Here is a 25,016-nt window from a genome sequence, read left to right on the forward strand (position 1 = left end):
TTCAGAGACCATACTGTGAAGTGTGTGTGTGAAACAGCGCTGCTCAAACTCTTCATCACTTTGTTAGGAGTTAGATTTGACAGGCAGTGCACAGAACTTTCTCTCCGCTTGTTCCTTTTTCAACTCTGACAAGTGAAAAGTGAACACACATATATTATATATTATATATTTGAGAGAAAGTCAGAAAGTTTTGTCGGGACCGAAGTGTGCCTCGGCGCTTCTTCGGCTTGGGTGGTCTAGAATCGATTGCTCCTGTCTGCCTCGCTGCTCGCTGCTCAGATTGGTTTGCGTCTGTAACTCCGTATAGCTTTGTTTTGAATCTCTTACTTTTATTCATTGTTGCTTATTTTTTTTTATTACCTTATATGTAATATTGCCTACCACACTAATCTGACGTCGCTAGCTTGTAATCTTTGAATCTAAATCGCTGTTACAACGCATTTGCATTTGCAGCGCTAGCTTGTTAACTTGTTAACGGTCTCTCGCGCGCTCCTTTTTCAACGTGTTCTTCAAACAGCTGTGGTAAGTCGGATCAGTCTACAAACACGGTGAGTCATGTCATCCTCTCCCAGCATTGCTACCTGTTCCATTTGCCACATGTTTACCATAGCTCTCTCTGTCAGCGACGAGGGATTTACATGTCATAAATGTAGGGAAATAGTCAGGCTGACAGAGAGAATCTCAGAATTAGAGACATGCATCCAAACTTTAATCGAGGATAGTAAGAATGCAAGGGCTTCAGATACTGTTTTGGATGCGACTAGCTTAGTGAACTCTGTACATTGTTCGGTTCCGGCTGTAGAGCCCGCGCAGCAGGGCACTTGGGTAACGGTGAGGCGGCCTAGCCGCGGAAAACACCACTCTTCCGTTCCAATAAGAACATCAAACAGGTTCTCCCCACTCAGTGATACACCCACTGAGAATCCTGTTGAAAGTGCCCTAGTTATTGGCGATTCTATTACACGGAACATGAAAATAGAGACACCAGCCACCATAGTCACATGTTTGCCGGGAGCCAGAGCACCTGACATCAAAGCAAATTTAAAAGTGCTGGCTAATGCTAATCGTAAATACTCTAAGATTATTATTCACGTCGGCACTAATGATGTTCGACTTCGCCAGTCGGAGATCACTAAAATTAACATTAAAGAGGTGTGTGAACTCGCAAGTACAATGTCAGGAGAAGTAATTTGCTCTGGCCCCCTTCCTGTTCGTCGGAGTGATGAGATAGTTAGCAGATTATCATCACTCAATGGTTGGCTGTCTAAGTGGTGTCCGCAAAATAATATAGGTTTCATAAACAATTGGAAAAGTTTTTGGGGCAGACCTGACCTGTTAAAAAGAGATGGTATTCATCCCTCCCGGGATGGTGCTGCTCTTCTCTCTAGTAATATGGCACATAGTCTTAGAACTGAAACATGACAAACTGGGGCCCAGGTCAGAAAGCAGACAGACTGGCTAAACCGACCGTCTGCTAGCTGCCTCACGTTACAGAAGTCAGAAAATTCAGATAACTCCCAACACATAGAAACTCTTACACGTAGATATTTTCAAATAGAGACTGTGTCTGTACCCCGAATTAGTAAAAACAAAAAACTTCCAAACCCATTTAATGGTAAAAATTTAATTGATGTTCAACAAATAAAAAATAGGAGATAATAATGCTAAACAAATGATAAAACTTGGGTTGTTAAATATTAGATCCCTTTCTTCAAAATCACTTATTGTTAATGATATTATCAAAGATAATAATCTAGATGTGCTGTGTTTGACAGAAACTTGGCTAAAACCGGACAATTACATTACTTTAAATGAGTCTAGTCCTCAAGGTTATGATTATCAACACAATGCCCGTCAGAAAGGCAAAGGGGGAGGTGTTGCTGTAATCTATAGTAATATTTACAGTATTAGTCAGAAGTCTTTCAAATATAATTCCTTCGAAACTATGGTACTTTACGTAACATTATGTAAGTTGACATTTGTGCTGGCTACTGTATACAGGCCACCAGGACACAATACAGACTTTATCAAAGAATTTGCTGACTTTCTATCAGAGTTAGTACTAGCTGCAGATAAAGTCCTTGTTGTTGGTGATTTTAATATTCATGTAGATAATAAAAAAGACGCATTAGGATTGGCATTTGCAGATATTCTAAACTCTATTGGTGTTAGACAACATGTGTCAGGACCCACTCATTGTCGTAATCATACTTTAGATCTAATATTGTCACATGGAATCGATATTGATGCTGTTGAAATTCTGCAGCAGAGTGACGACATCTCAGATCATTATCTAGTCTCGTGTATACTACATTTAGTCAAGGCGGCTAAACTGCCTCCATGCCATAAATATGGTAGAACCATCACTTCTACCACTAAAGATTGCTTTATAAATAATCTTCCTGATCATTTTCATCGCCTTAGCATACCAGACAGCTTAGAAGACCTCGATGTTGCAACAGAAACTATTGCCTCTGTCTTTTCCAGCACATTAGACTCAGTTGCTCCTTTGCGTTTAAAAAAGATTAAGGAAATTAATCCAATGCCATGGTACAATGAGCCCACTCGGGCCCTAAAGTTAGCAGCCAGAAAAATGGAGCGCAGCTGGAAGAAATCAAAACTAGAAGTATTTCGTTTTTCGTGGAGAGAGAGAATGATTGAGTACAGAAAGGCCTTAAAATCTGCTAGATCTGCCTATTTTTCAAAACTCTTAGAAGAAAATAAACACAACCCTAGGTATTTATTTGATACAGTGGCTAAATTAACAAGAAATAAAGCTTCAACTTCTGATGTTTCCAAAGAGCACAGCAGTAATGACTTTATGAACTTCTTTACTTGCAAGATTGATAATATTAGAGAAAAAATAATAACCATGCAACCGTCTACTACAGTATCGTGTCAGATAGTGCATTGTAGTGTCCCTGAGGAAAAATTCAATTCATTTACTGCTTTAGGAGAGGAAGAATTGTCTAAACTTGTTAAATCATCAAAATCAACAACATGTATGTTAGACCCTATACCGACTAAGCTATTGAAAGAGATGCTTCCAGAGGTCATAGATCCTCTTCTCAATATCGTCAATTCATCTTTATCATTAGGATACGTACCAAAAATTTTTAAGCTGGATATTATTAAACCTCTTATTAAAAAACCACAACTTGATCCTAGAGAATTAGTCAATTACAGGCCAATCTCAAATCTCACTTTTCTGTCAAAAATACTAGAAAAGGCAGTATCATCACAACTATGTTCCTTTTTAGAAAGAAATGGTATCTGTAAGGATTTCCAGTCAGGATTTAGACCGTACCATAGTACTGAGACTGCTCTCATTAGAGTTACTAATGATTTGCTCTTATCATCAGATCGTGGTTGTATCTCTCTATTAGTGTTACTGGATCTTAGTGCAGCATTTGACACTATTGATCACAATATTCTTTTAAATAGACTCGAAAATTATGTTGGCATTAGTGGAATTGCATTGTCATGGTTCAAATCATACTTATCTGACCGTTATCAGTTTGTAGTAGTAAACGAAGACATGTCGTATCGATCACAAGTTCAATATGGAGTACCACAAGGCTCAGTACTAGGACCGTTGCTGTTCACTCTGTACATGCTACCCTTGGGAGATATCATTAGGAAGCATGGCGTTAGTTTTCACTGTTACGCTGATGATACTCAGCTCTATATTTCTTCGCGCCCTGACGAAACTTACCAATTCACAAAATTAACGGAATGCATAGCTGATATAAAAAATTGGATGACCAGTAATTTCCTACTACTAAATTCAGAAAAAACAGAGATTCTAATTTTTGGACCAAAAACTTCTTCACGTAATAACCTAGAATATTGTCTAACACTTGATGGCTGCTCTGTTAAGTCTTCGTCGTCAGTTAGTAACCTGGGTGTGCTCTTTGATACCAATCTTTCATTTGAAGGCCATGTTACTAGCATCTGTAAAAGCGCATTCTTCCGTCTTAAAAATATATCTAAACTACGACATATGCTCTCAATGAAAAATGCAGAACAGTTAGTTCATGCGTTCATGACCTCAAGGCTAGATTACTGTAATGCTCTACTGGGTGGTTGTTCTGCTCGCCTGATAAATAAACTACAGCTCGTACAAAATGCAGCAGCTAGAGTTCTTACTAGAACCAGGAAGTATGACCATATTAGCCCAGTTCTGTCAACACTGCATTGGCTTTCTGTTAAACATCGTATAGATTTTAAAATCTTGCTAATTACTTACAAAGCACTAAATGGTTTAGCTCCCCAGTACCTGAGCGAGCTCCTAATTCATTATAGTCCTTCACGTCTATTGCGATCTCAGAATTCAGGCCAGCTGGTAATACCTAGAATATCAAAATCAACTGCAGGTGGTAGATCCTTCTCCTATTTGGCACCTAAACTCTGGAACAATCTTCCTAGCATTGTTCGGGAAGCAGACACACTCTGTCAGTTTAAATCTAGACTAAAAACGCATCTCTTTAACCTGGCATACACATAACACATTACCAATTTATATTTTCAAATCCGTTAAAGGATTATTAGGCTGCATAAATTAGGTCAGCCGGAACCGGGAACACTTCCTATAACACCTGATGTACTCGTTACATCAGAAGAAGAATGGCATCTACGCTAATATTAGTCTTTCTGTTTATCCCGAGGTTCACCGTAGTCAACCGGATCCGGGCCGTATCCAGGTGAGACCAAGGACCTGCACCTTGACACGACCACAACGTAGCCCTGACGTATCAGCAGAGATTGAGTCAACTAGATCATCCACTGTGAGGGCCTCATCGACACGACAGCCACGACACAGTTCCTCAACAACCGTCCATACCGGCGTGATCCTCAATACGATCCTCAATTGGATGGAACTGAAATAAATACTTTTAATGTTGCGATCCTATTGGACTTATGATAGCAACCTGAATTGTAACAAAGCACTGTTGGCCAGAGGAGGACTGGCACCCCGACTAAGCCTGGTTTCTCCCAAGGTTTTTTTCTCCATTTTAACACCAATTTGCCACTTGTCTGCCACCTAATGTCACCTGATGGAGTTTGGGTTCCTTGCCGCTGTCGCCTCTGGCTTGCTTAGTTGGGGACACTTGACTTGACATTTGATATTCAACAGTGCTTTGATCTGCCTGCATTGACACTATTCTTTAAGAGCTGCTGTGCAGCCTAACAATGTGCCAGTTATCAATGTAAAGCTGCTTTGACACAATCTACATTGTAAAAAACCCTATATAAATAAAGGTGACTTGACTTGACACTGAAGTGTTTTCCGTTGGAATGGAATGGAATGTGAGTTTGTCCGTCTCCGAGTGTTCCTCCCGTGATGATAAAGCAAAAGGGAACTGCTTTGGGAGGTCATTCATGCAGTGAAACACTAGTCAGACCCCCAAAGCATTTATAAAATAAATGTGTCTTTGTGCCCGTGACGTCGACCCGCTCGACTATCACGGGTGCGAAGGCACGCGTTTATACGATGCTGCCTCAGATCAGAGAGACGCTCGCGTGCTATCTCTCCCCTGGGGGCGCATCATCAGAGGCGTTTCACAGCGAGTCAGGCTGGTACTGCGCTGTACACAATGGCTGTGTTACAGGCATTCCAGGCTGATCTATGAAAGATTTAAGCACAGCCTTTCATTCAGACCGTGTTTACTTGGTGTCTGGTAATGCATTTAATTCTGAGGAATTAATAAGTAAAATGGCCATCTACTGTATGTATGTATGTATGTATATATCCCTGAATAGGGAACGAGACGCTGCGTTGAATCGCATTGGAATCACTTCTGCGTGATTACGTCTTGAAGCACTCGTGAAATCGAACCAATAGTGTGACGGGACGTCAGAGCAATTGACGTCACGGACCAGGAAACTATAAAGCACTCCTGAGAACAAAGAACGCCAGCTTCTGATGTGGATGAAGCAGACGCTCACAGGTGCGCAGGGAGTATGGCTAAGCAACGCAGCGTCTCGTTCCCTATTCAGGGAACCAGGGTTACAAACCTAACTCGAGACGTTCCCTTTCATGGGAACATTGACGCTGCGTTGAATCGCATTGGGAACCCTATCCCAACTAGGCCATAGGACCAAGTGCCTGTCCTGTTAACTTTGGGACGAGAGCACCGCGGACCCCGGAGTAGAGTCCAAGTCAAGGTTGTAAAACCTAATAAAGGTGTGCTGAGATGACCACCCAGCCGCATCACAGATCTCATTGATGGGAACTCCCGAGAACAAAGCTTTTGAAGCAGCCATACCCCTGGTGGAGTGTGCCCGGACAGCCAAAGGTGAAGGCTGCGCGGAAGACTCATAGGCAAGAGAGATGGCCTCGACCACCCACTTGCTCATTCTCTGCTTAGACGCTGGGCCCCCTTTCTTAGGGGACCCGTAACAGAGAAATAATTGATCAGTCTTGCGCCACAGGGCAGCTCTGTGGACGTAGGTGTCTAAAGCCCTCACCGGGCACAGCAGATTTAGTTTCTCCTGATCCACATTTGAGAAGGGTGGAGGTCAAAAGGCCCCAGGACATTGGTGGGGACCTTGGGTATATACCCAGGTCTATGATGCAGGAAAGCCTTGACCATTCCAGGTGCAAATTCCAAACATGAAGGAGCAACAGAAAGTGCTTGTAGATCTCCAATTCTTTTGAGAGATGATATAGCCAACAGAAATATAGTTTTCAAAGTGAGGAACTTTTCAGATACTTCCTCTAAAGGTTCAAAGGGAGCCGCAGCCAACCCTTCCAAAACAATAGCCAAGTCCCAGGATGGAGTTCTTGTACGCACAGCAGGCCTCAGCCTCTGGGTGCCACGGAGAAAACGTATAACTAGGGGGTTCTTTCCCACAGAAATGTCCCCCAAAGGCGCATGATAGGCGGAAATAGCTGCAATATAAACCTTCAATGTAGAAGGAGATAGGCCATCCGAGAATTTTTCTTGGAGAAATTGCAGTACATGACTGATGGATGAGTGGAACGGGTCCACCTGAGATCGGCTACACCAAGTAGCAAACAGCTTCCACTTATATGCGTAAAGTTTTCTCATGGACGGAGCTCTGGAGTGGAGTATGGTCTCCACAACCTCAGTTGAGAGACCGGATTCTATGAGCTCGGCCGCCTCAGAGGCCGAGGGAATACCACAACGGGCAATGAGAGGTCTCTTTCGAGGCAAATAGATCGACTTCTGCGCGACCGAAATTCTTCCAAATGAGCTCCACCACCTCGGGGTGGAGTCTCCACTCCCCGGGCCTCGGCCCCTGTCTCGACAGGATGCCTGCCCCCACATTTTGATGCCCCAGGATATAAGCTGCTCTCAGAGAGAGAAGCTTCCCCTGGGACCACAGGAGGATCTGATGGGCTAACTTGCACAGCTGGCGAGACCTCAGACCCCCCTGATGGTTGATGTAGAGAACCACCGACATGTCAAGTCAAGTCAAGTCACCTTTATTTATATAGCGCTTTTTACAATGTAGATTGTGTCAAAGCAGCTTTACATTGATAACTGGTACATTGTTAGGCTGCACAGCAGCTCTTAAAGAATAGTGTCAATGCAGGCAGATCAAAACACTGTTGAATATCAAATGTCAAGTCAAGTGTCCCCAACTAAGCAAGCCAGAGGCGACAGCGGCAAGGAACCCAAACTCCATCAGGTGACATCAGGTGGCAGACAAGTGGCAAATTGGTGTTAAAATGGAGAAAAAAACCTTGGGAGAAACCAGGCTTAGTCGGGGTGCCAGTTCTCCTCTGGCCAACAGTGCTTTGTTACAATTCAGGTTGCTATCATAAGTCCAATAGGATCGCAACATTAAAAGTATTTATTTCAGTTCCATCCAATTGAGGATCGTATTGAGGATCACGCCGGTATGGACGGTTGTTGAGGAACTGTGTCGTGGCTGTCGTGTCGATGAGGCCCTCACAGTGGATGATCTAGTTGACTCAATCTCTGCTGATACGTCAGGGCTGCGTTGTGGTCGTGTCAAGGTGCAGGTCCTTGGTCTCACCTGGATACGGCCCGGATCCGGTTGACTACGGTGAACCTCGGGATAAACAGAAAGACTAATATTAGCGTAGATGCCATTCTTCTTCTGATGTAACGAGTACATCAGGCGTTATAGGAAGTGTTCCCGGTTCCGGCTGACCTAATTTATGCAGCCTAATAATCCTTTAACGGATTTGAAAATATAAATTGGTAATGTGTTATGTGTATGCCAGGTTAAAGAGATGCGTTTTTAGTCTAGATTTAAACTGACAGAGTGTGTCTGTTCCCGAACAATGCTAGGAAGATTGTTCCAGAGTTTAGGTGCCAAATAGGAGAAGGATCTACCACCTGCAGTTGATTTTGATATTCTAGGTATTACCAGCTGGCCTGAATTCTGAGATCGCAATAGACGTGAAGGACTATAATGAATTAGGAGCTCGCTCAGGTACTGGGGAGCTAAACCATTTAGTGCTTTGTAAGTAATTAGCAAGATTTTAAAATCTATACGATGTTTAAAAGGAAGCCAATGCAGTGTTGACAGAACTGGGCTAATATGGTCATACTTCCTGGTTCTAGTAAGAACTCTAGCTGCTGCATTTTGTACGAGCTGTAGTTTATTTATCAGGCGAGCAGAACAACCACCCAGTAGAGCATTACAGTAATCTAGCCTTGAGGTCATGAACGCATGAACTAACTGTTCTGCATTTTTCATTGAGAGCATATGTCATAGTTTAGATATATTTTTAAGATGGAAGAATGCGGTTTTACAGATGCTAGTAACATGGCCTGCAAATGAAAGATTGGTATCAAAGAGCACACCCAGGTTCCTAACTGACGACGAAGACTTAACAGAGCAGCCATCAAGTGTTAGACAATATTCTAGGTTATTACGTGAAGAAGTTTTTAGTCCAAAAATTAGAATCTCTGTTTTTTTCTGAATTTAGTAGTAGGAAATTACTGGTCATCCAATTTTTTATATCAGCTATGCATTCCGTTAATTTTGTGAATTGGTAAGTTTCGTCAGGGTGCGAAGAAATATAGAGCTGAGTATCATCAGCGTAACAGTGAAAACTAACGCCATGCTTCCTAATGATATCTCCTAAGGGTAGCATGTACAGAGTGAACAGCAACGGTCCTAGTACTGAGCCTTGTGGTACTCCATATTGAACTTGTGATCGACATGACATGTCTTCGTTTACTACTACAAACTGATAACGGTCAGATAAGTATGATTTGAACCATGACAATGCAATTCCACTAATGCCAACATAATTTTCGAGTCTATTTAAAAGAATATTGTGATCAATAGTGTCAAATGCTGCACTAAGATCCAGTAACACTAATAGAGAGATACAACCACGATCTGATGATAAGAGCAAATCATTAGTAACTCTAATGAGAGCAGTCTCAGTACTATGGTACGGTCTAAATCCTGACTGGAAATCCTCACAGATACCATTTCTTTCTAAAAAGGAACATAGTTGTGATGATACTGCCTTTTCTAGTATTTTTGACAGAAAAGTGAGATTTGAGATCGGCCTGTAATTGACTAATTCTCTAGGATCAAGTTGTGGTTTTTTAATAAGAGGTTTAATAATAGCCAGCTTAAAAGTTTTTGGTACGTATCCTAATGATAAAGATGAATTGACGATATTGAGAAGAGGATCTATGACCTCTGGAAGCATCTCTTTCAATAGCTTAGTCGGTATAGGGTCTAACATACATGTTGTTGATTTTAATTTTAACAAGTTTAGACAATTCTTCCTCTCCTAAAGCAGTAAATGAATTGAATTTTTCCTCAGGGACACTACAATGCACTATCTGACACGATACTGTAGTAGACGGTTGCATGGTTATTATTTTTTCTCTAATATTATCAATCTTGCAAGTAAAGAAGTTCATAAAGTCATTACTGCTGTGCTCTTTGGAAACATCAGAAGTTGAAGCTTTATTTCTTGTTAATTTAGCCACTGTATCAAATAAATACCTAGGGTTGTGTTTATTTTCTTCTAAGAGTTTTGAAAAATAGGCAGATCTTGCAGATTTTACGGCCTTTCTGTACTCAATCATTCTCTCTCTCCACGAAATACGAAATACTTCTAGTTTTGATTTCTTCCAGCTGCGCTCCATTTTTCTGGCTGCTAACTTTAGGGCCCGAGTGTGCTCATTGTACCATGGCATTGGATTAATTTCCTTAATCTTTTTTAAACGCAAAGGAGCAACTGAGTCTAATGTGCTGGAAAAGACAGAGGCAATAGTTTCTGTTACAACATCGAGGTCTTCTAAGCTGTCTGGTATGCTAAGGCGATGAAAATGATCAGGAAGATTATTTATAAAGCAATCTTTAGTGGTAGAAGTGATGGTTCTACCATATTTATGGCATGGAGGCAGTTTAGCCGCCTTGACTAAATGTAGTATACACGAGACTAGATAATGATCTGAGATGTCGTCACTCTGCTGCAGAATTTCAACAGCATCAATATCGATTCCATGTGACAATATTAGATCTAAAGTATGATTACGACAATGAGTGGGTCCTGACATGTTGTCTAACACCAATAGAGTTTAGAATATCTGCAAATGCCAATCCTAATGCGTCTTTTTTATTATCTACATGAATATTAAAATCACCAACAACAAGGACATCCAGTGATGACTGTGATGCAGTGATGATGACTGTGATGCAGTGATGATGATTGTCATCCAGTGATGAAGATTGCGATGCAGTGATGATTATTGTCATCCAGTGATGAAGATTGCGATGCAGTGATGATGATTGTGATCCAGTGATGATGATTGTGATCCAGTGATGAAGATTGTGATGCAGTGATGATGATTGTGATGCAGTGATGATGATTGTGATCTGGTGATGATGATTGTGGTGTAGTGATGATGATTGTGATCCAGTGATGATGATTGTGATGCAGTGATGATGACTGTGATGCAGTGATGATGATTGTCATCCAGTGATGAAGATTGCGATGCAGTGATGATGATTGTGATCCAGTGATGATGATTGTGATCCAGTGATGAAGATTGTGATGCAGTGATGATGATTGTGATGCAGTGATGATGATTGTGATCCGGTGATGATGATTGTGGTGTATTGATGATGATTGTGATCCAGTGATGATGATTGTGATGCAGTGATGATGATTGTGATCCAGTGATGAAGATTGTGATGCAGTGATGATGATTGTGATGCAGTGATGATGATTGTGATGCAGTGATGATGATTGTGGTGTAGTGATGATGATTGTGATCCAGTGATGAGATTTGTGATTAGGCATGGGCCGGTATGAGATTTTGAAGGTATGATAACCTTACGCAAAATATCACGGTTTCACGGTATTGCTATTACAGTTCTAAAATGTCTAGGTAAAAAACAACTATTTCCCTTTGAACACAATATATTTATTTCTAAGCAACATAGAATATTTGAAAAAGTAGTAAACATGTATTTTAAGTTAAATAATTAAAATAAATAACTTAATTCTTCTTAATTAAATTAAAATTATATAAAATAAAATAAATGCAGTCATTTAAGTGAGCCTAAACCTGCAGCTCAACAATAATTAGAACAGAAATTGAATTATTTTCTGTAAAAAAAAGTTGCAGTCACTTAAGTGGGTTAAGCATGTAATAAGCTAAAGAAGCTATTAATAGTTATAAGAAAAAATATTAAAAGTTATTAATAGTTATTACATGATATAATCATTTGTTATTTTTATTTTACAGAACAACAATAAGATTACAATACTAATATTCATGATGTCTTTATTTCTTGCTTTCAAACGTTAAATCATTGAGCTCTAATTTTGACGGAAAACTACAGGGAGATCCAGGAAGATGTTTCTCTTTGACAACAGATTTATAAACTACACTCTCAGTACAGATGTTTGGTGCACGTTGCGTGCCTAAATTCAAATGATAAGCGACTTGCACAGCACTTGCAGAGCAGCATTTTCTGTGAATCGAAGCTAAAAGCTGTTTTACTCCATGCTGCGCGTCAGACTATATATTTCTATAATTACATCACAACCATTGCGATTTAATGATCGCACCAAGACACATCACATTCTCACATCCATGCATTGTCAAAATTCATAAAAAGTTACTGGGCAACTGGGGAATAAGCGCTGATTTTTACTCGCATTTGGCGCTTTGAATCCTGGTGATCGTGTGTCCCGCCAATGCCGCTGCGAGCTCGCGCAGTAGAGGTCTGCGCGGGACTGTTTTTTCGTAACGCTCTCGCAATGGTTCTACTCCGCACGCACCCGCTCTCGCCTAAAATTCACTCTGTGTTCACCCGCTATCCGCATATAGTAATTTTCTTCCCGACCCGATGGGTCCCGCTAAAGATCGTTTCCAGAATCTCGCGTTTAAACTTCCCCTAAAGAAAGAGAGTGATTGGGGATAACAAATATAAAATGTTGCATATACAAGATTTGTATTTGTTATTTGTCTATGATGCTGTCAACACCCTAAAAATGTCAGAGAAAAAAAAGTCACAAAGAATAATAGGCTAAATATCACAGAGAAAAATAGGCTAAATTAAATAGCCTACAACATGTCCCTCAAAACTATAGGCTAAGCCAAAATTATAAACGAAAACTGTTGGCTTACTAGCTATACTGCAAAATGAAATCTTTTGTAACATCCACGCAAAAACACAGAATGATGCTGACAGACGACCGTTTCAGAACGTCTCTCCTTCAAAATCCGATCACAAAGGTTGAATGTTCTCTGAAGGTGCACTCGCTCAGACCTCTAATGCAAAGAACATGTCTTGCCAGGTTTCTCAGGACAGGGAACTGGTGACTGTGTGAACGCCACCACTGCAGAAAGTTTTGTTCACTTCAAGTTCAAGCACAGATGCGCTGATGTCAAAGCATCTCGGGAACGACCGGGTTATTGTCAGACCGCCCGCTCCCGCCTAAAGTACACTAAAGTTACCGACCGCAATCCGTCTTTCATTCAAAATGTAATCCCACGCAGCAAGAAATCTTATCGGGTCCCGCGGTTCCCATGGGAGAGCCACGGGAATGCAGACCTCTATCCCGCAGCTCTGTCAGAAGCAATCTGTGCATGAAATAAAGGTATTAGAAAACGTAACATTTTGCAGTTTATTAAGTATTTGTTAAGGCCATTTTGCGATTTCAATCATCAGACAGTACCAACCACCTCACTTCATCTTTTTCGATAGGGGAAAAAGTTTCAGGGGTTCACCTCCTTCTGCATCCTACACGCACACACACACACACACACACACACACACACACAGACAGGTGACTGACTGACTGACTGATTGCTCATGCCAACGGAGGGGGAGGGGTCGTGTTACTCACTACACTGCACACAGCCTGGAGGATTCCTGCACTTTGTGTCTTTTGACGCTACATAAAAAAACAGCTCATACCACTGGATTGGTATCACGGAAAAAGTTAGTGGTTTTGAAACCGTGAAGTTTTCAAACAGTGGTATACCATGCCTAGTTTTGATCCAGTGATGATGATTGTGATGATGATTGTGATCCAGTGATGATGATTGTGATGATGATTGTGATTCAGTGATGATGATTGTGATCCAGTGATGATGATTGTGATGCAGTGATGATGATTGTGATGCAGTGATGATGATTGTGATGATGATTGTGATCCAGTGATGATGATTGTGATCCAGTGATGATGATTGTGATGCAGTGATGATGATTGTGATGATGATTGTGATCCAGTGATGATGATTGTGATGATGATTGTGATCCAGTGATGATGATTGTGATCCAGTGATGATGATTGTGATGCAGTGATGATGATTGTGATGATGATTGTGATGATGATTGTGATCCAGTGATGATGATTGTGATGATGATTGTGATCCAGTGATGATGATTGTGATCCAGTGATGATGATTGTGATCCAGTGATGATGATTGTGATTCAGTGATAATGATTGTGATGATGATTGTGATCAGGTGATGATGATTGTGATGATGTGTGTGTCTTTCAGCTGGTGGGGTTCGGACTAGTCTCTCTGGGAATGTGGCTCCGGTTCGGCGCTGAAACCAGAGGATTCTTCGACATCGATCTGAACACAAAACAGTTCACTATCGGTTTGTGCTTCTATGGTTTCTCATTTGACATCAGTTGAACTGTTGATATCTACACTCACTTTACGCTGACACTGTTTCAGTCTGTAAGCTCATCCATGACTTGACGTGTTCTGTCTGTCGTCTGTCTGTCAGGTGTGGTGGTGTTGGTCGTCACCGGTGTTCTGATGCTGCTGGTCGCTGTTATCGGCGATTATGGTGCATGTAACCACAGTAAATCTGCTCTTGGTGTGGTGAGGAAAATACTCATTTTGTCAGAATATTGTCTGACCTGAATTAGGATGAACTCTGTTTATGTACTGAACAAATATTTCTGTTTTTCTGATGTTCAGTTTTCTGGCCTGCTGTCCTTTCTGATCATCATTGAAATTGCAGCTGGTGTGATGGCCTTCATGTGGAGTGAAACGGTAAACACACAGAGATCATGAGCACATATCTGTATAATAGGGCAGATTTGAAGGCAGTTGTGTGTTTGTTGTGTTGTAGGTGTCAGAGGAATTGGCGAAGTTCTACATGACGATCTACACTCAGTATCTGAACACCAGGAGTCCCGGTCAAGCCATGACCCTCAAACTATTCCACAACGCTGTAAGCCACTCACACACACACACACACACACACACATATTGGTACTTCAGTCGTTATGATGACATTCCATAGACAATGGTTTTATACTCATCTAATCCAATTTATTTAACCTCTACCTAGAGCTGCACGATTAATCGTAAAAAGATTGTGATCTTATTTTATTAATGACAACGATTCTCCCGCGTCTATTAAACCTTTGACAAAATCATACAGGAACGTTCAAATCTGTGTTCGTGCTGCCAGAGCCAGAGAGAGCCGTCTTGAATCACACATTAGTTATTTCTGTGTTACAAATATTTACATTATCACAGAAGTACTGAGATATAAGTTTTAAGTTAGTATTTAAACACCGATGTCTACGATAGCGATCAAAATAGAGCAAACTACCTATTGAAACGAATTTGGCATGTCAAATAACGCTTGTTTCAATTTCATCTAATTCCACTAGGTGGCGACAACTGACTGTTAAAAAATGTATTTGTCATTGAATCGTTCATTCAAAAGATTTGTTCAAAAACACTGATTCATCCAGCAATGAAACAAGTATTTATTAAACATTTTCCAGCAATTACAGTCAGCAATTTATATTTTGTCAGAACTTCTAGTAAATGACATTTTGTTTGGTTGTATATTCAGAATCGTGGAAGAATCGTGATCTCTATTTGAAACCAAAAAATCGTGATTCTCATTTTATCCAGAATCGTGCAGCTCTACCTCTACCCTAAACATTTTCCTCACAGAAAACTTTCTGCATTTTTACACTTTTAATAAAAAATAATTTAGTATGTTTATTTAGTTATTTGAATTATGAGGACATGCAGATGTCCTGTAGCGGGCGTGGCCTGAAACCTGAATACATACTACATTATGAGGACATTGGTTTAGGGCTCATGATGTAGGTAAACCAGTGGAAACATCATCTAACAGCTGTGTGTGTCTGTCTGCCAGTTTCACTGCTGTGGCATCGGTGGACCGATTGAAGTGTTGGTGCGTGACACCTGTCCAAAAGGCAGCTTCCTGAAGCAGCTCTCATTTCCTGTGAGTCACTTCCTGTTTGAATTAAGGCCCGTTTAGACCACAAACTATGACCATAAAGATAACTATAACTATATTAGCATTCACACCAGTGTACGATAACTATAACAACTATATTAGTGTTCACACCAGTGGACGATAAACTATAACAACTATATTAGTGTTCACACCAGTGGACGATAAACTATAACAACTATATTAGCATTCACACCAGTGGACGATAACTATAACAATAACTATATTAGTGTTCACACCAGCATACGATAACTATAACAACTATATTAGTGTTCACACCAGCGGACGATAACTGTAACGATAACTATATTAGCATTCACACCAGCGGACGATAACTCTAACGATGACTATATTAGCATTCACACCAGTGTACGATAACTATAACAACTATATTAGTGTTCACACCAGCGGACGATAACTGTAACGATAACTATATTAGCATTCACACCAGTGGACGATAACTATAACAATAACTATATTAGTGTTCACACCAGCGGACGATAAACTATAACAACTTTATTAGCATTCACACCAGTGTACGATAACTATAACAACTATATTAGTGTTCACACCAGCGGACGATAACTGTAACGATAACTATATTAGCATTCACACCAGTGGACGATAACTATAACAATAACTATATTAGTGTTCACACCAGCGGACGATAAACTATAACAACTATATTAGTGTTCACACCAGCGGACGATAACTGTAACGATAACTATATTAGCATTCACACCAGCGGACGATAACTATAACAATAACTATATTAGTGTTCACACCAGCGGACGATAAACTATAACAACTATATTAGTGTTCACACCAGCGGACGATAACTCTAACGATGACTATATTAGCATTCACACCAGTGTACGATAACTATAACAACTATATTAGTGTTCACACCAGCGGACGATAACTGTAACGATAACTATATTAGCATTCACACCAGTGGACGATAACTATAACAATAACTATATTAGTGTTCACACCAGCGGACGATAACTGTAACGATAACTATATTAGCATTCACACCAGCGGACGATAACTATAACAATAACTATATTAGTGTTCACACCAGCGGACGATAACTGTAACGATAACTATATTAGTGTTCACACCAGAGGACGATAACTATAATGATAACTATATTAGTGTTCACACCAGTGGACGATAAATATAACGATAACTATATTAGTGTTCACACTAGTGGACGATAAATATAATGATAACTATATTAGTGTTCACACCAGCGGATGATAACTATAACGATAACTATATTAGTGTTCACACCAGCAGACGATAACTATATCTATAACAATAACTATATTAGTGTTCACACCAGCAGACGATAACTATAATGATAACTATATTAGTGTTCACACCAGCGGACGATAACTATATTTATAACGATAACTATATTAGTGTTCACACCAGCGGACGATAACTATATCTATAACAATAACTATATTAGTGTTCACACCAGCAGACGATAACTATATCTATAACAATAACTATATTAGTGTTCACACCAGCAGACGATAACTATAATGATAACTATATTAGTGTTCACACCAGCGGACGATAACTATATTTATAACGATAACTATATTAGTGTTCACACCAGAGGACGTTCTGTTTATTATAAGTGCGCTGCATTTTCGTAATCTGTCGTTTTAAATGCTCGAGCTCTTTAAAGCAGGATGAATTCTGTTCGTCAGCTGGAAAAAAAACAACGTCCTAGTGATTCCAACAATATTGTTCCTCTGCACCGTTATCGTTATAGTTGTGCCGTGGACTTACTGTTCTTTTACATTTAGATGGATTTTGAAAACGTGTTACAGTAGTTACCGTTATCATCCATTGTGTGAACGGGTCTTTACTTTTATTTCTGCATGTGTGATGTTTGAGGAATGAAGCAGACACTCATCTCTCTGTGTGTGTGTGTGTGTGTGTGTGTTAGAGCTGTCCCAGTGTGATCCTGTACATGTTCGATTCAAGCGCTCCGGTGGTGTTGGGATGGTTTCTAGGGACGGCAGGAATCATGGTGAGTCCATCTGAACACACACTGAAGTTCATGTCCGTTCACATCCACTCACACTGGAAGCGTGTCCAGTGCTGCAGCATGCTGATCGTCTGTCTTTGTGAGTTTGTCTGCATGTTCTCGCTCGTCGTCAGATGGTGGCGCTGGTGTGCAGTGTCGTCCTCAGCAGACACTCAGTCTTACGCATCTCCTCCTGCATACGTGCTCCTCACCTCCCAGCCGTCAGTCCTGATTCCTCCTGTTCCTCCAGCAGCCCAGCAGATATAACTCACTCTCTCTCTCTCTCTCTCTCTGTCTGTCTGTCTGGCAGTTGGTGGCGCTGTTGTGCAGCTCCATTCTCTATAAGTCGCCTGCCTACTTCTTCCATCTCCTGACCCTCCACTCGTCTGTCTGATGGAGGGACGAACACTTTCATCAGCCGCGCAGGTCAAGAAGAACCACACCTGAGTGTGTGTGTGTGTGTGTGTGTACCTTCCAGAAATTAGTGTTTTAAAAATGTTTTTTCTTGGTTATACAAATGTTAAGGAAACATTCCATTTTATCATTCTGCAAACATTATGGGAGCGTTACATTTAAATGTTTTCAAACGTTCTAAAACAAGTAGAAACATTTAGCAAATGTTAGACGAACATCCAACTAAAATGTTTCAGAACAACATTCCATGAACAAAGTATAGATAATATTTTTGTACTAACGCTTTGAGAACATTATTGAAGACCAGATAACTTTGAATGAATTGTTTGTTTATAACTTTGAGACAACGTTGCCAGAACGTTAGAAAGGTCCCTGTTAGCTGTGCAGAAACATGTTCAGACACAACCTATAGCCTAAGGTTAGGGTTCATTTCATTTTATTGCATTAACCTTCATTTAATGGAACTTTTCATTTCTGAATTCTGCATAAACGCTGTCTGTTACAATCCCATCCTGAATATTTCATTTTCTTGTCTTGTTGTATGATTAAAACTTCATTTGTTTTTTAGTGTAAAAGATTAAAGAAACTTCCACAAACCCGTCTCAGTCGAGTGTGTTTCATCAGATGTTGAGCTGGATGGTGGTGAGGGGTCAAAGGTCAGGGGTCATCAAATCTGTGATCGGCACATGAAACATGTGAAAAGATCATGCTGTTCTCTGTGGGAGAGAGAGATGAAGATGAGATGTGGATCTGGGTCGAATAAAAGTGTTTATTCAAAAGTGTCCCGATCTCACCACAGACTGAAGAACTCCAATCATCCTCAATATGTCTCATACACTTCAAACTGACATGAAATAAATCCAAAATATGCGGAAAACTCCAGCTGTGGAATTCTCACATTTTTCTGAGTGTGTGCAGTACACGAGTGTGGCCACTAGAGAGCAGCAGCTCTGTCACATTCTCGGTCAGTGACGTCACAGGCACTCTCTGTAGTTGTGTCTATATACGCACTACGCACTCAATACTATGTACTCAAGCATCTAGTTTACGAGGTTTATTAGTTTGTTTTCTCTGATAGCTCTTCCCCTTTGACTGTGTAATTAAAGTTGTGACAGTTGAGTAATGAAGCGTTCCACACTTCTGTTTTCCGGTTAATTAGGTGCATCATCCGGGTATCTGAAGTGCACTTTTTCTAGTTGGGATTTTCAGTCTGAACAGCACAGAATAGTGCATAAGTACCTGAATTGGGACGTGAAGGTTTCAGACATGACAAAGCAAACATTTAATCACTGAAAAATTAATTGACTTTGTTTAGGCCAAAAAATGATAATTTACTACTTCCAAAGATCTAGACACTATTTTATTGTTTCCATGAAACGTAAAACCACAAGCACAGGATTTTGGGATATCGTAGGCAAATGTTTCAGTATTTACAAGCCCATTCACTCCAAGAACAATAACTATAACCATAAAGTTTTAATAATCACTCTAACAGCAGAACTATAATGATAACGATACAGAGGAACAATATCATTGGAATTGCTTTCAGAACTATTTTTTCCAGCTAATGAATGATACAAACACTGACAGCCAATCAGAATCCATCCTGCACTGGTGTGGTTATATAGTTATAGTTATAGTTATCGTTCGCTTGTGTGGATGCTAATATAGCTATCATTATAGTTATTGTTTGCTGGTGTGGATGCTAATATAGTTATTGTTAAAGTTATCATTTTAGTTATTGTTCGCTGGTTGGATCCTAATAATCTTATCGTTAGTTATAATATTTATCGTTCGCTGGTGAGGACTGTTACAACACAGAAGGGACTGAGGCAGATATAACAGGCAGGGATGTTTATTGATACCAGCAAGAGTGAAACAGCAGTGCAGGTGAATATAACGTGACGTAAATAATGAAGTTGAGAGTGCAGAGAAGTGATACTGTCCTTGTTGATTGTAGAAGCGGGGAAACTTGGAAGACGCTGGAGAAACTTGACGTTGGAGAAGATGAACACTCACACACAGATGGGATTCACACGAGGAGAACAGGAGACGCTGGAGACAGGTAAGTAGTTTGGTAGGAGTCCTTGAGGTAAGCATACAGGTAAGTCTTAATGCATACGAGACCGGACGAAGACTGTGTGTGAGTGTGTGTGTTTTAAGCTGTGGTGATTGCGGTGCTGATGAGGTGCAGGTGCGGGTGATCAGTACTCTGGAGAGTCGGTGCGCTGTGATTGGTGAGCGGTGGAGCCTGGCGTGTCTGTGACAAGGACGCTACTATATTTATCATGATAGCTATTATAACTATAATGATAGTTATCATTATAGTTATAATAGTTATCATTCACTGGTGTGGATGCTAATACAGTTATCGTTATAGTTATCATTATAATTATCATTCGCTGGTGTGGATGCTACTGGGTGAATGACAGATAAAAAAATTAAACTGGCAAAAAATTCAAAAATTTCGGACTTTATATAACTTATTAGAGTGTTGTCGTGTATGTAATGCAATGACATACTAATTTTTTTTGAAAATGTCATTCCTGGGTAACAGTAATGAATTTTGAAATTAGTTACATTTCTACCATTGTTGGCATATACAAATGTACTGATATCCATAATTGGATCTCAACAATTAGTGCTTGGAAAACTACATTTTAATCACAATTAACATAATCAGTTTGGGATTTCATATAGACAAGGGCTCATTTTTGATTGCTGATAACTTAAAATTCAGAACCAAATTGAAAAGAAAAAAAAAAAAAGCTGGAAAATGTTTAAAAATGTTTTCCAATAAAGTATGTAAGACTTGTTTTATGCTTAACTCAACAAAAAACAGAATTGTGTAATCTAACATACAAATAAGGGTTAAATTGCTCCTGTCTGCCTCGCTGCTCGCTGCTCAGATTGGTTTGCGTCTGTAACTCCGTATAGCTTTGTTTTGAATCTCTTACTTTTATTCATTGTTGCTTATTTTTTTTATTACCTTATATGTAATATTGCCTACCACACTAATCTGACGTCGCTAGCTTGTACTCTTTGAATCTAAATCGCTGTTACAACGCATTTGCATTTGCAGCGCTAGCTTGTTAACTTGTTAACAGTCTCTCGCGTGCTCCTTTTTCAACGCGTTCTTCAAACAGCTGTGGTAAGTCGGATCAGTCTACAAACACGGTGAGTCATGTCATCCTCTCCCAGCATTGCTACCTGTTCCATTTGCCACATGTTTACCATAGCTCTCTCTGTCAGCGACGAGGGATTTACATGTCATATATGTAGGGAAATAGTCAGGCTGACAGAGAGAATCTCAGAATTAGAGACACGCATCCAAACTTTAATCGAGGATAGTAAGAATGCAAGGGCTTCAGATACTGTTTTGGATGCGACTAGCTTAGTGAACTCTGTACATTGTTCGGTTCCGGCTGTAGAGCCCGCGCAGCAGGGCACTTGGGTAACGGTGAGGCGGCCTAGCCGCGGAAAACACCACTCTTCCGTTCCAATAAGAACATCAAACAGGTTCTCCCCACTCAGTGATACACCCACTGAGAATCCTGTTGAAAGTGCCCTAGTTATTGGCAATTCTATTACACGGAACGTGAAAATAGAGACACCAGCCACCATAGTCACATGTTTGCCGGGAGACATCAAAGCAAATTTAAAAGTGCTGCCTAATGCTAATCGTAAATACTCTAAGATTATTATTCACGTCGGCACTAATGATGTTCGACTTCGCCAGTCGGAGATCACTAAAATTAACATTAAAGAGGTGTGTGAACTCGCAAGTACAATGTCAGGAGAAGTAATTTGCTCTGGCCCCCTTCCTGTTCGTCGGAGTGATGAGATAGTTAGCAGATTATCATCACTCAATGGCTGGCTGTCTAAGTGGTGTCCGCAAAATAATATAGGTTTCATAAACAATTGGAAAAGTTTTTGGGGCAGACCTGACCTGTTAAAAAGAGATGGTATTCATCCCTCCCGGGATGGTGCTGCTCTTCTCTCTAGTAATATGGCACATAGTCTTAGAACTGAAACATGACAAACTGGGGCCCAGGTCAGAAAGCAGACAGACTGGCTAAACCGACCGTCTGCTAGCTGCCTCACGTTACAGAAGTCAGAAAATTCAGATAACTCCCAACACATAGAAACTCTTACACCTAGATATTTTCAAATAGAGACTGTGTCTGTACCCCGAATTAGTAAAAACAAAAAACTTCCAAACCCATTAAATGGTAAAAATTTAATTGATGTTCAACAAATAAAAAATAGAGATAATAATGCTAAACAAATGATAAAACTCGGGTTGTTAAATATTAGATCCCTTTCTTCAAAATCACTTATTGTTAATGATATTATCAAAGATAATAATCTAGATGTGCTGTGTTTGACAGAAACTTGGCTAAAACCAGACGATTACATTACTTTAAATGAGTCTAGTCCTCAAGGTTATGATTATCGACACAATGCCCGTCAGAAAGGGGGAGGTGTTGCTGTAATCTATAGTAATATTTACAGTATTAGTCAGAAGTCTTTCAAATATAATTCCTTCGAAACTATGGTACTTTACGTAACATTATGTAAGTTGACATTTGTGCTGGCTACTGTATACAGGCCACCAGGACACAATACAGACTTTATCTGCAGCTAGTACTAACTCTGATAGAAAGTCAGCAAATTCTTTGATAAAGTCCTTGTTGTTGGTGATTTTAATATTCATGTAGATAATAAAAAAGACGCATTAGGATTGGCATTTGCAGATATTCTAAACTCTATTGGTGTTAGACAACATGTGTCAGGACCCACTCATTGTCGTAATCATACTTTAGATCTAATATTGTCACATGGAATCGATATTGATGCTGTTGAAATTCTGCAGCAGAGTGACGACATCTCAGATCATTATCTAGTCTCGTGTATACTACATTTAGTCAAGGCGGCTAAACTGCCTCCATGCCATAAATATGGTAGAACCATCACTTCTACCACTAAAGATTGCTTTATAAATAATCTTCCTGATCATTTTCATCGCCTTAGCATACCAGACAGCTTAGAAGACCTCGATGTTGCAACAGAAACTATTGCCTCTGTCTTTTCCAGCACATTAGACTCAGTTGCTCCTTTGCGTTTAAAAAAGATTAAGGAAATTAATCCAATGCCATGGTACAATGAGCCCACTCGGGCCCTAAAGTTAGCAGCCAGAAAAATGGAGCGCAGCTGGAAGAAATCAAAACTAGAAGTATTTCGTTTTTCGTGGAGAGAGAGAATGATTGAGTACAGAAAGGCCGTAAAATCTGCTAGATCTGCCTATTTTCCAAAACTCTTAGAAGAAAATAAACACAACCCTAGGTATTTATTTGATACAGTGGCTAAATTAACAAGAAATAAAGCTTCAACTTCTGATGTTTCCAAAGAGCACAGCAGTAATGACTTTATGAACTTCTTTACTTGCAAGATTGATAATATTAGAGAAAAAATAATAACCATGCAACCGTCTACTACAGTATCGTGTCAGATAGTGCATTGTAGTGTCCCTGAGGAAAAATTCAATTCATTTACTGCTTTAGGAGAGAAAGAATTGTCTAAACTTGTTAAATCATCAAAATCAACAACATGTATGTTAGACCCTATACCGACTAAGCTATTGAAAGAGATGCTTCCAGAGGTCATAGATCCTCTTCTCAATATCGTCAATTCATCTTTATCATTAGAATACGTACCAAAAACTTTTAAGCTGAATATTATTAAACCTCATATTAAAAAACCACAACTTGATCCTAGAGAATTAGTCAATTACAGGCCGATCTCAAATCTCACTTTTCTGTCAAAAATACTAGAAAAGGCAGTATCATCACAGCTATGTTCCTTTTTAGAAAGAAATGGTATCTGTGAGGATTTCCAGTCAGGATTTAGACCGTACCATAGTACTGAGACTGCTCTCATTAGAGTTACTAATGATTTGCCCTTATCATCAGATCGTGGTTGTATCTCTCTATTAGTGTTACTGGATCTTAGTGCAGCATTTGACACTATTGATCACAATATTCTTTTAAATAGACTCGAAAATTATGTTGGCATTAGTGGAATTGCATTGTCATGGTTCAAATCATACTTATCTGACCGTTATCAGTTTGTAGTAGTAAACGAAGACATGTCATATCGATCACAAGTTCAATATGGAGTACCACAAGGCTCAGTACTAGGACCGTTGCTGTTCACTCTGTACATGCTACCCTTGGGAGATATCATTAGGAAGCATGGCGTTAGTTTTCACTGTTACGCTGATGATACTCAGCTCTATATTTCTTTGCGCCCTGACGAAACTTACCAATTCACAAAATTAACGGAATGCATAGCTGATATAAAAAATTGGATGACCAGTAATTTCCTACTACTAAATTCAGAAAAAACAGAGATTCTAATTTTTGGACCAAAAACTTCTTCACGTAATAACCTAGAATATTGTCTAACACTTGATGGCTGCTCTGTTAAGTCTTCGTCGTCAGTTAGGAACCTGGGTGTGCTCTTTGATACCAATCTTTCATTTGCAGGCCATGTTACTAGCATCTGTAAAACCGCATTCTTCCATCTTAAAAATATATCTAAACTACGACATATTCTCTCAATGAAAAATGCAGAACAGTTAGTTCATGCGTTCATGACCTCAAGGCTAGATTACTGTAATGCTCTACTGGGTGGTTGTTCTGCTCGCCTGATAAATAAACTACAGCTCGTACAAAATGCAGCAGCTAGAGTTCTTACTAGAACCAGGAAGTATGACCATATTAGCCCAGTTCTGTCAACACTGCATTGGCTTTCTGTTA

General features: G+C 39.9%; 2 protein-coding genes across 8 annotated transcripts in view; both read left to right on the forward strand.

Annotated features, from left to right (window-relative positions):
• Nucleotides 1-25,016, forward strand: part of zgc:65811 (uncharacterized protein LOC393524 homolog) — a 92,629-nt gene that overhangs the window by 36,776 nt on the left and 30,837 nt on the right. For 2 of the 7 annotated variants that reach the window (XM_051885921.1, XM_051885922.1), the window contains exons 8-9: nucleotides 17,701-17,784; nucleotides 17,916-18,170. The exons of 2 other annotated variants lie outside the window; for them this stretch is intronic. In XM_051885921.1, coding sequence (XP_051741881.1) covers nucleotides 17,701-17,784; nucleotides 17,916-18,155 — 324 coding nt within the window. In that variant the 3' untranslated portion in view covers nucleotides 18,156-18,170. Of the gene's footprint in view, nucleotides 1-17,700; nucleotides 17,785-17,915; nucleotides 18,191-18,563; nucleotides 18,706-25,016 lie in introns of those variants that run through there. 3 more of the 7 variants (XM_051885925.1, XR_007928709.1, XR_007928712.1) reach the window with 3 other exon arrangements.
• LOC127508199 (CD9 antigen-like) overlaps nucleotides 1-25,016 on the forward strand; it is a 66,422-nt gene that overhangs the window by 10,569 nt on the left and 30,837 nt on the right. The gene's annotated exons all lie outside the window — the stretch shown is intronic.

The sequence above is a fragment of the Ctenopharyngodon idella genome, chromosome 3 (genome assembly GCF_019924925.1).
Source record: "Ctenopharyngodon idella isolate HZGC_01 chromosome 3, HZGC01, whole genome shotgun sequence".
In the NCBI taxonomy this organism is placed as follows: Eukaryota; Metazoa; Chordata; class Actinopteri; order Cypriniformes; family Xenocyprididae; genus Ctenopharyngodon; species Ctenopharyngodon idella.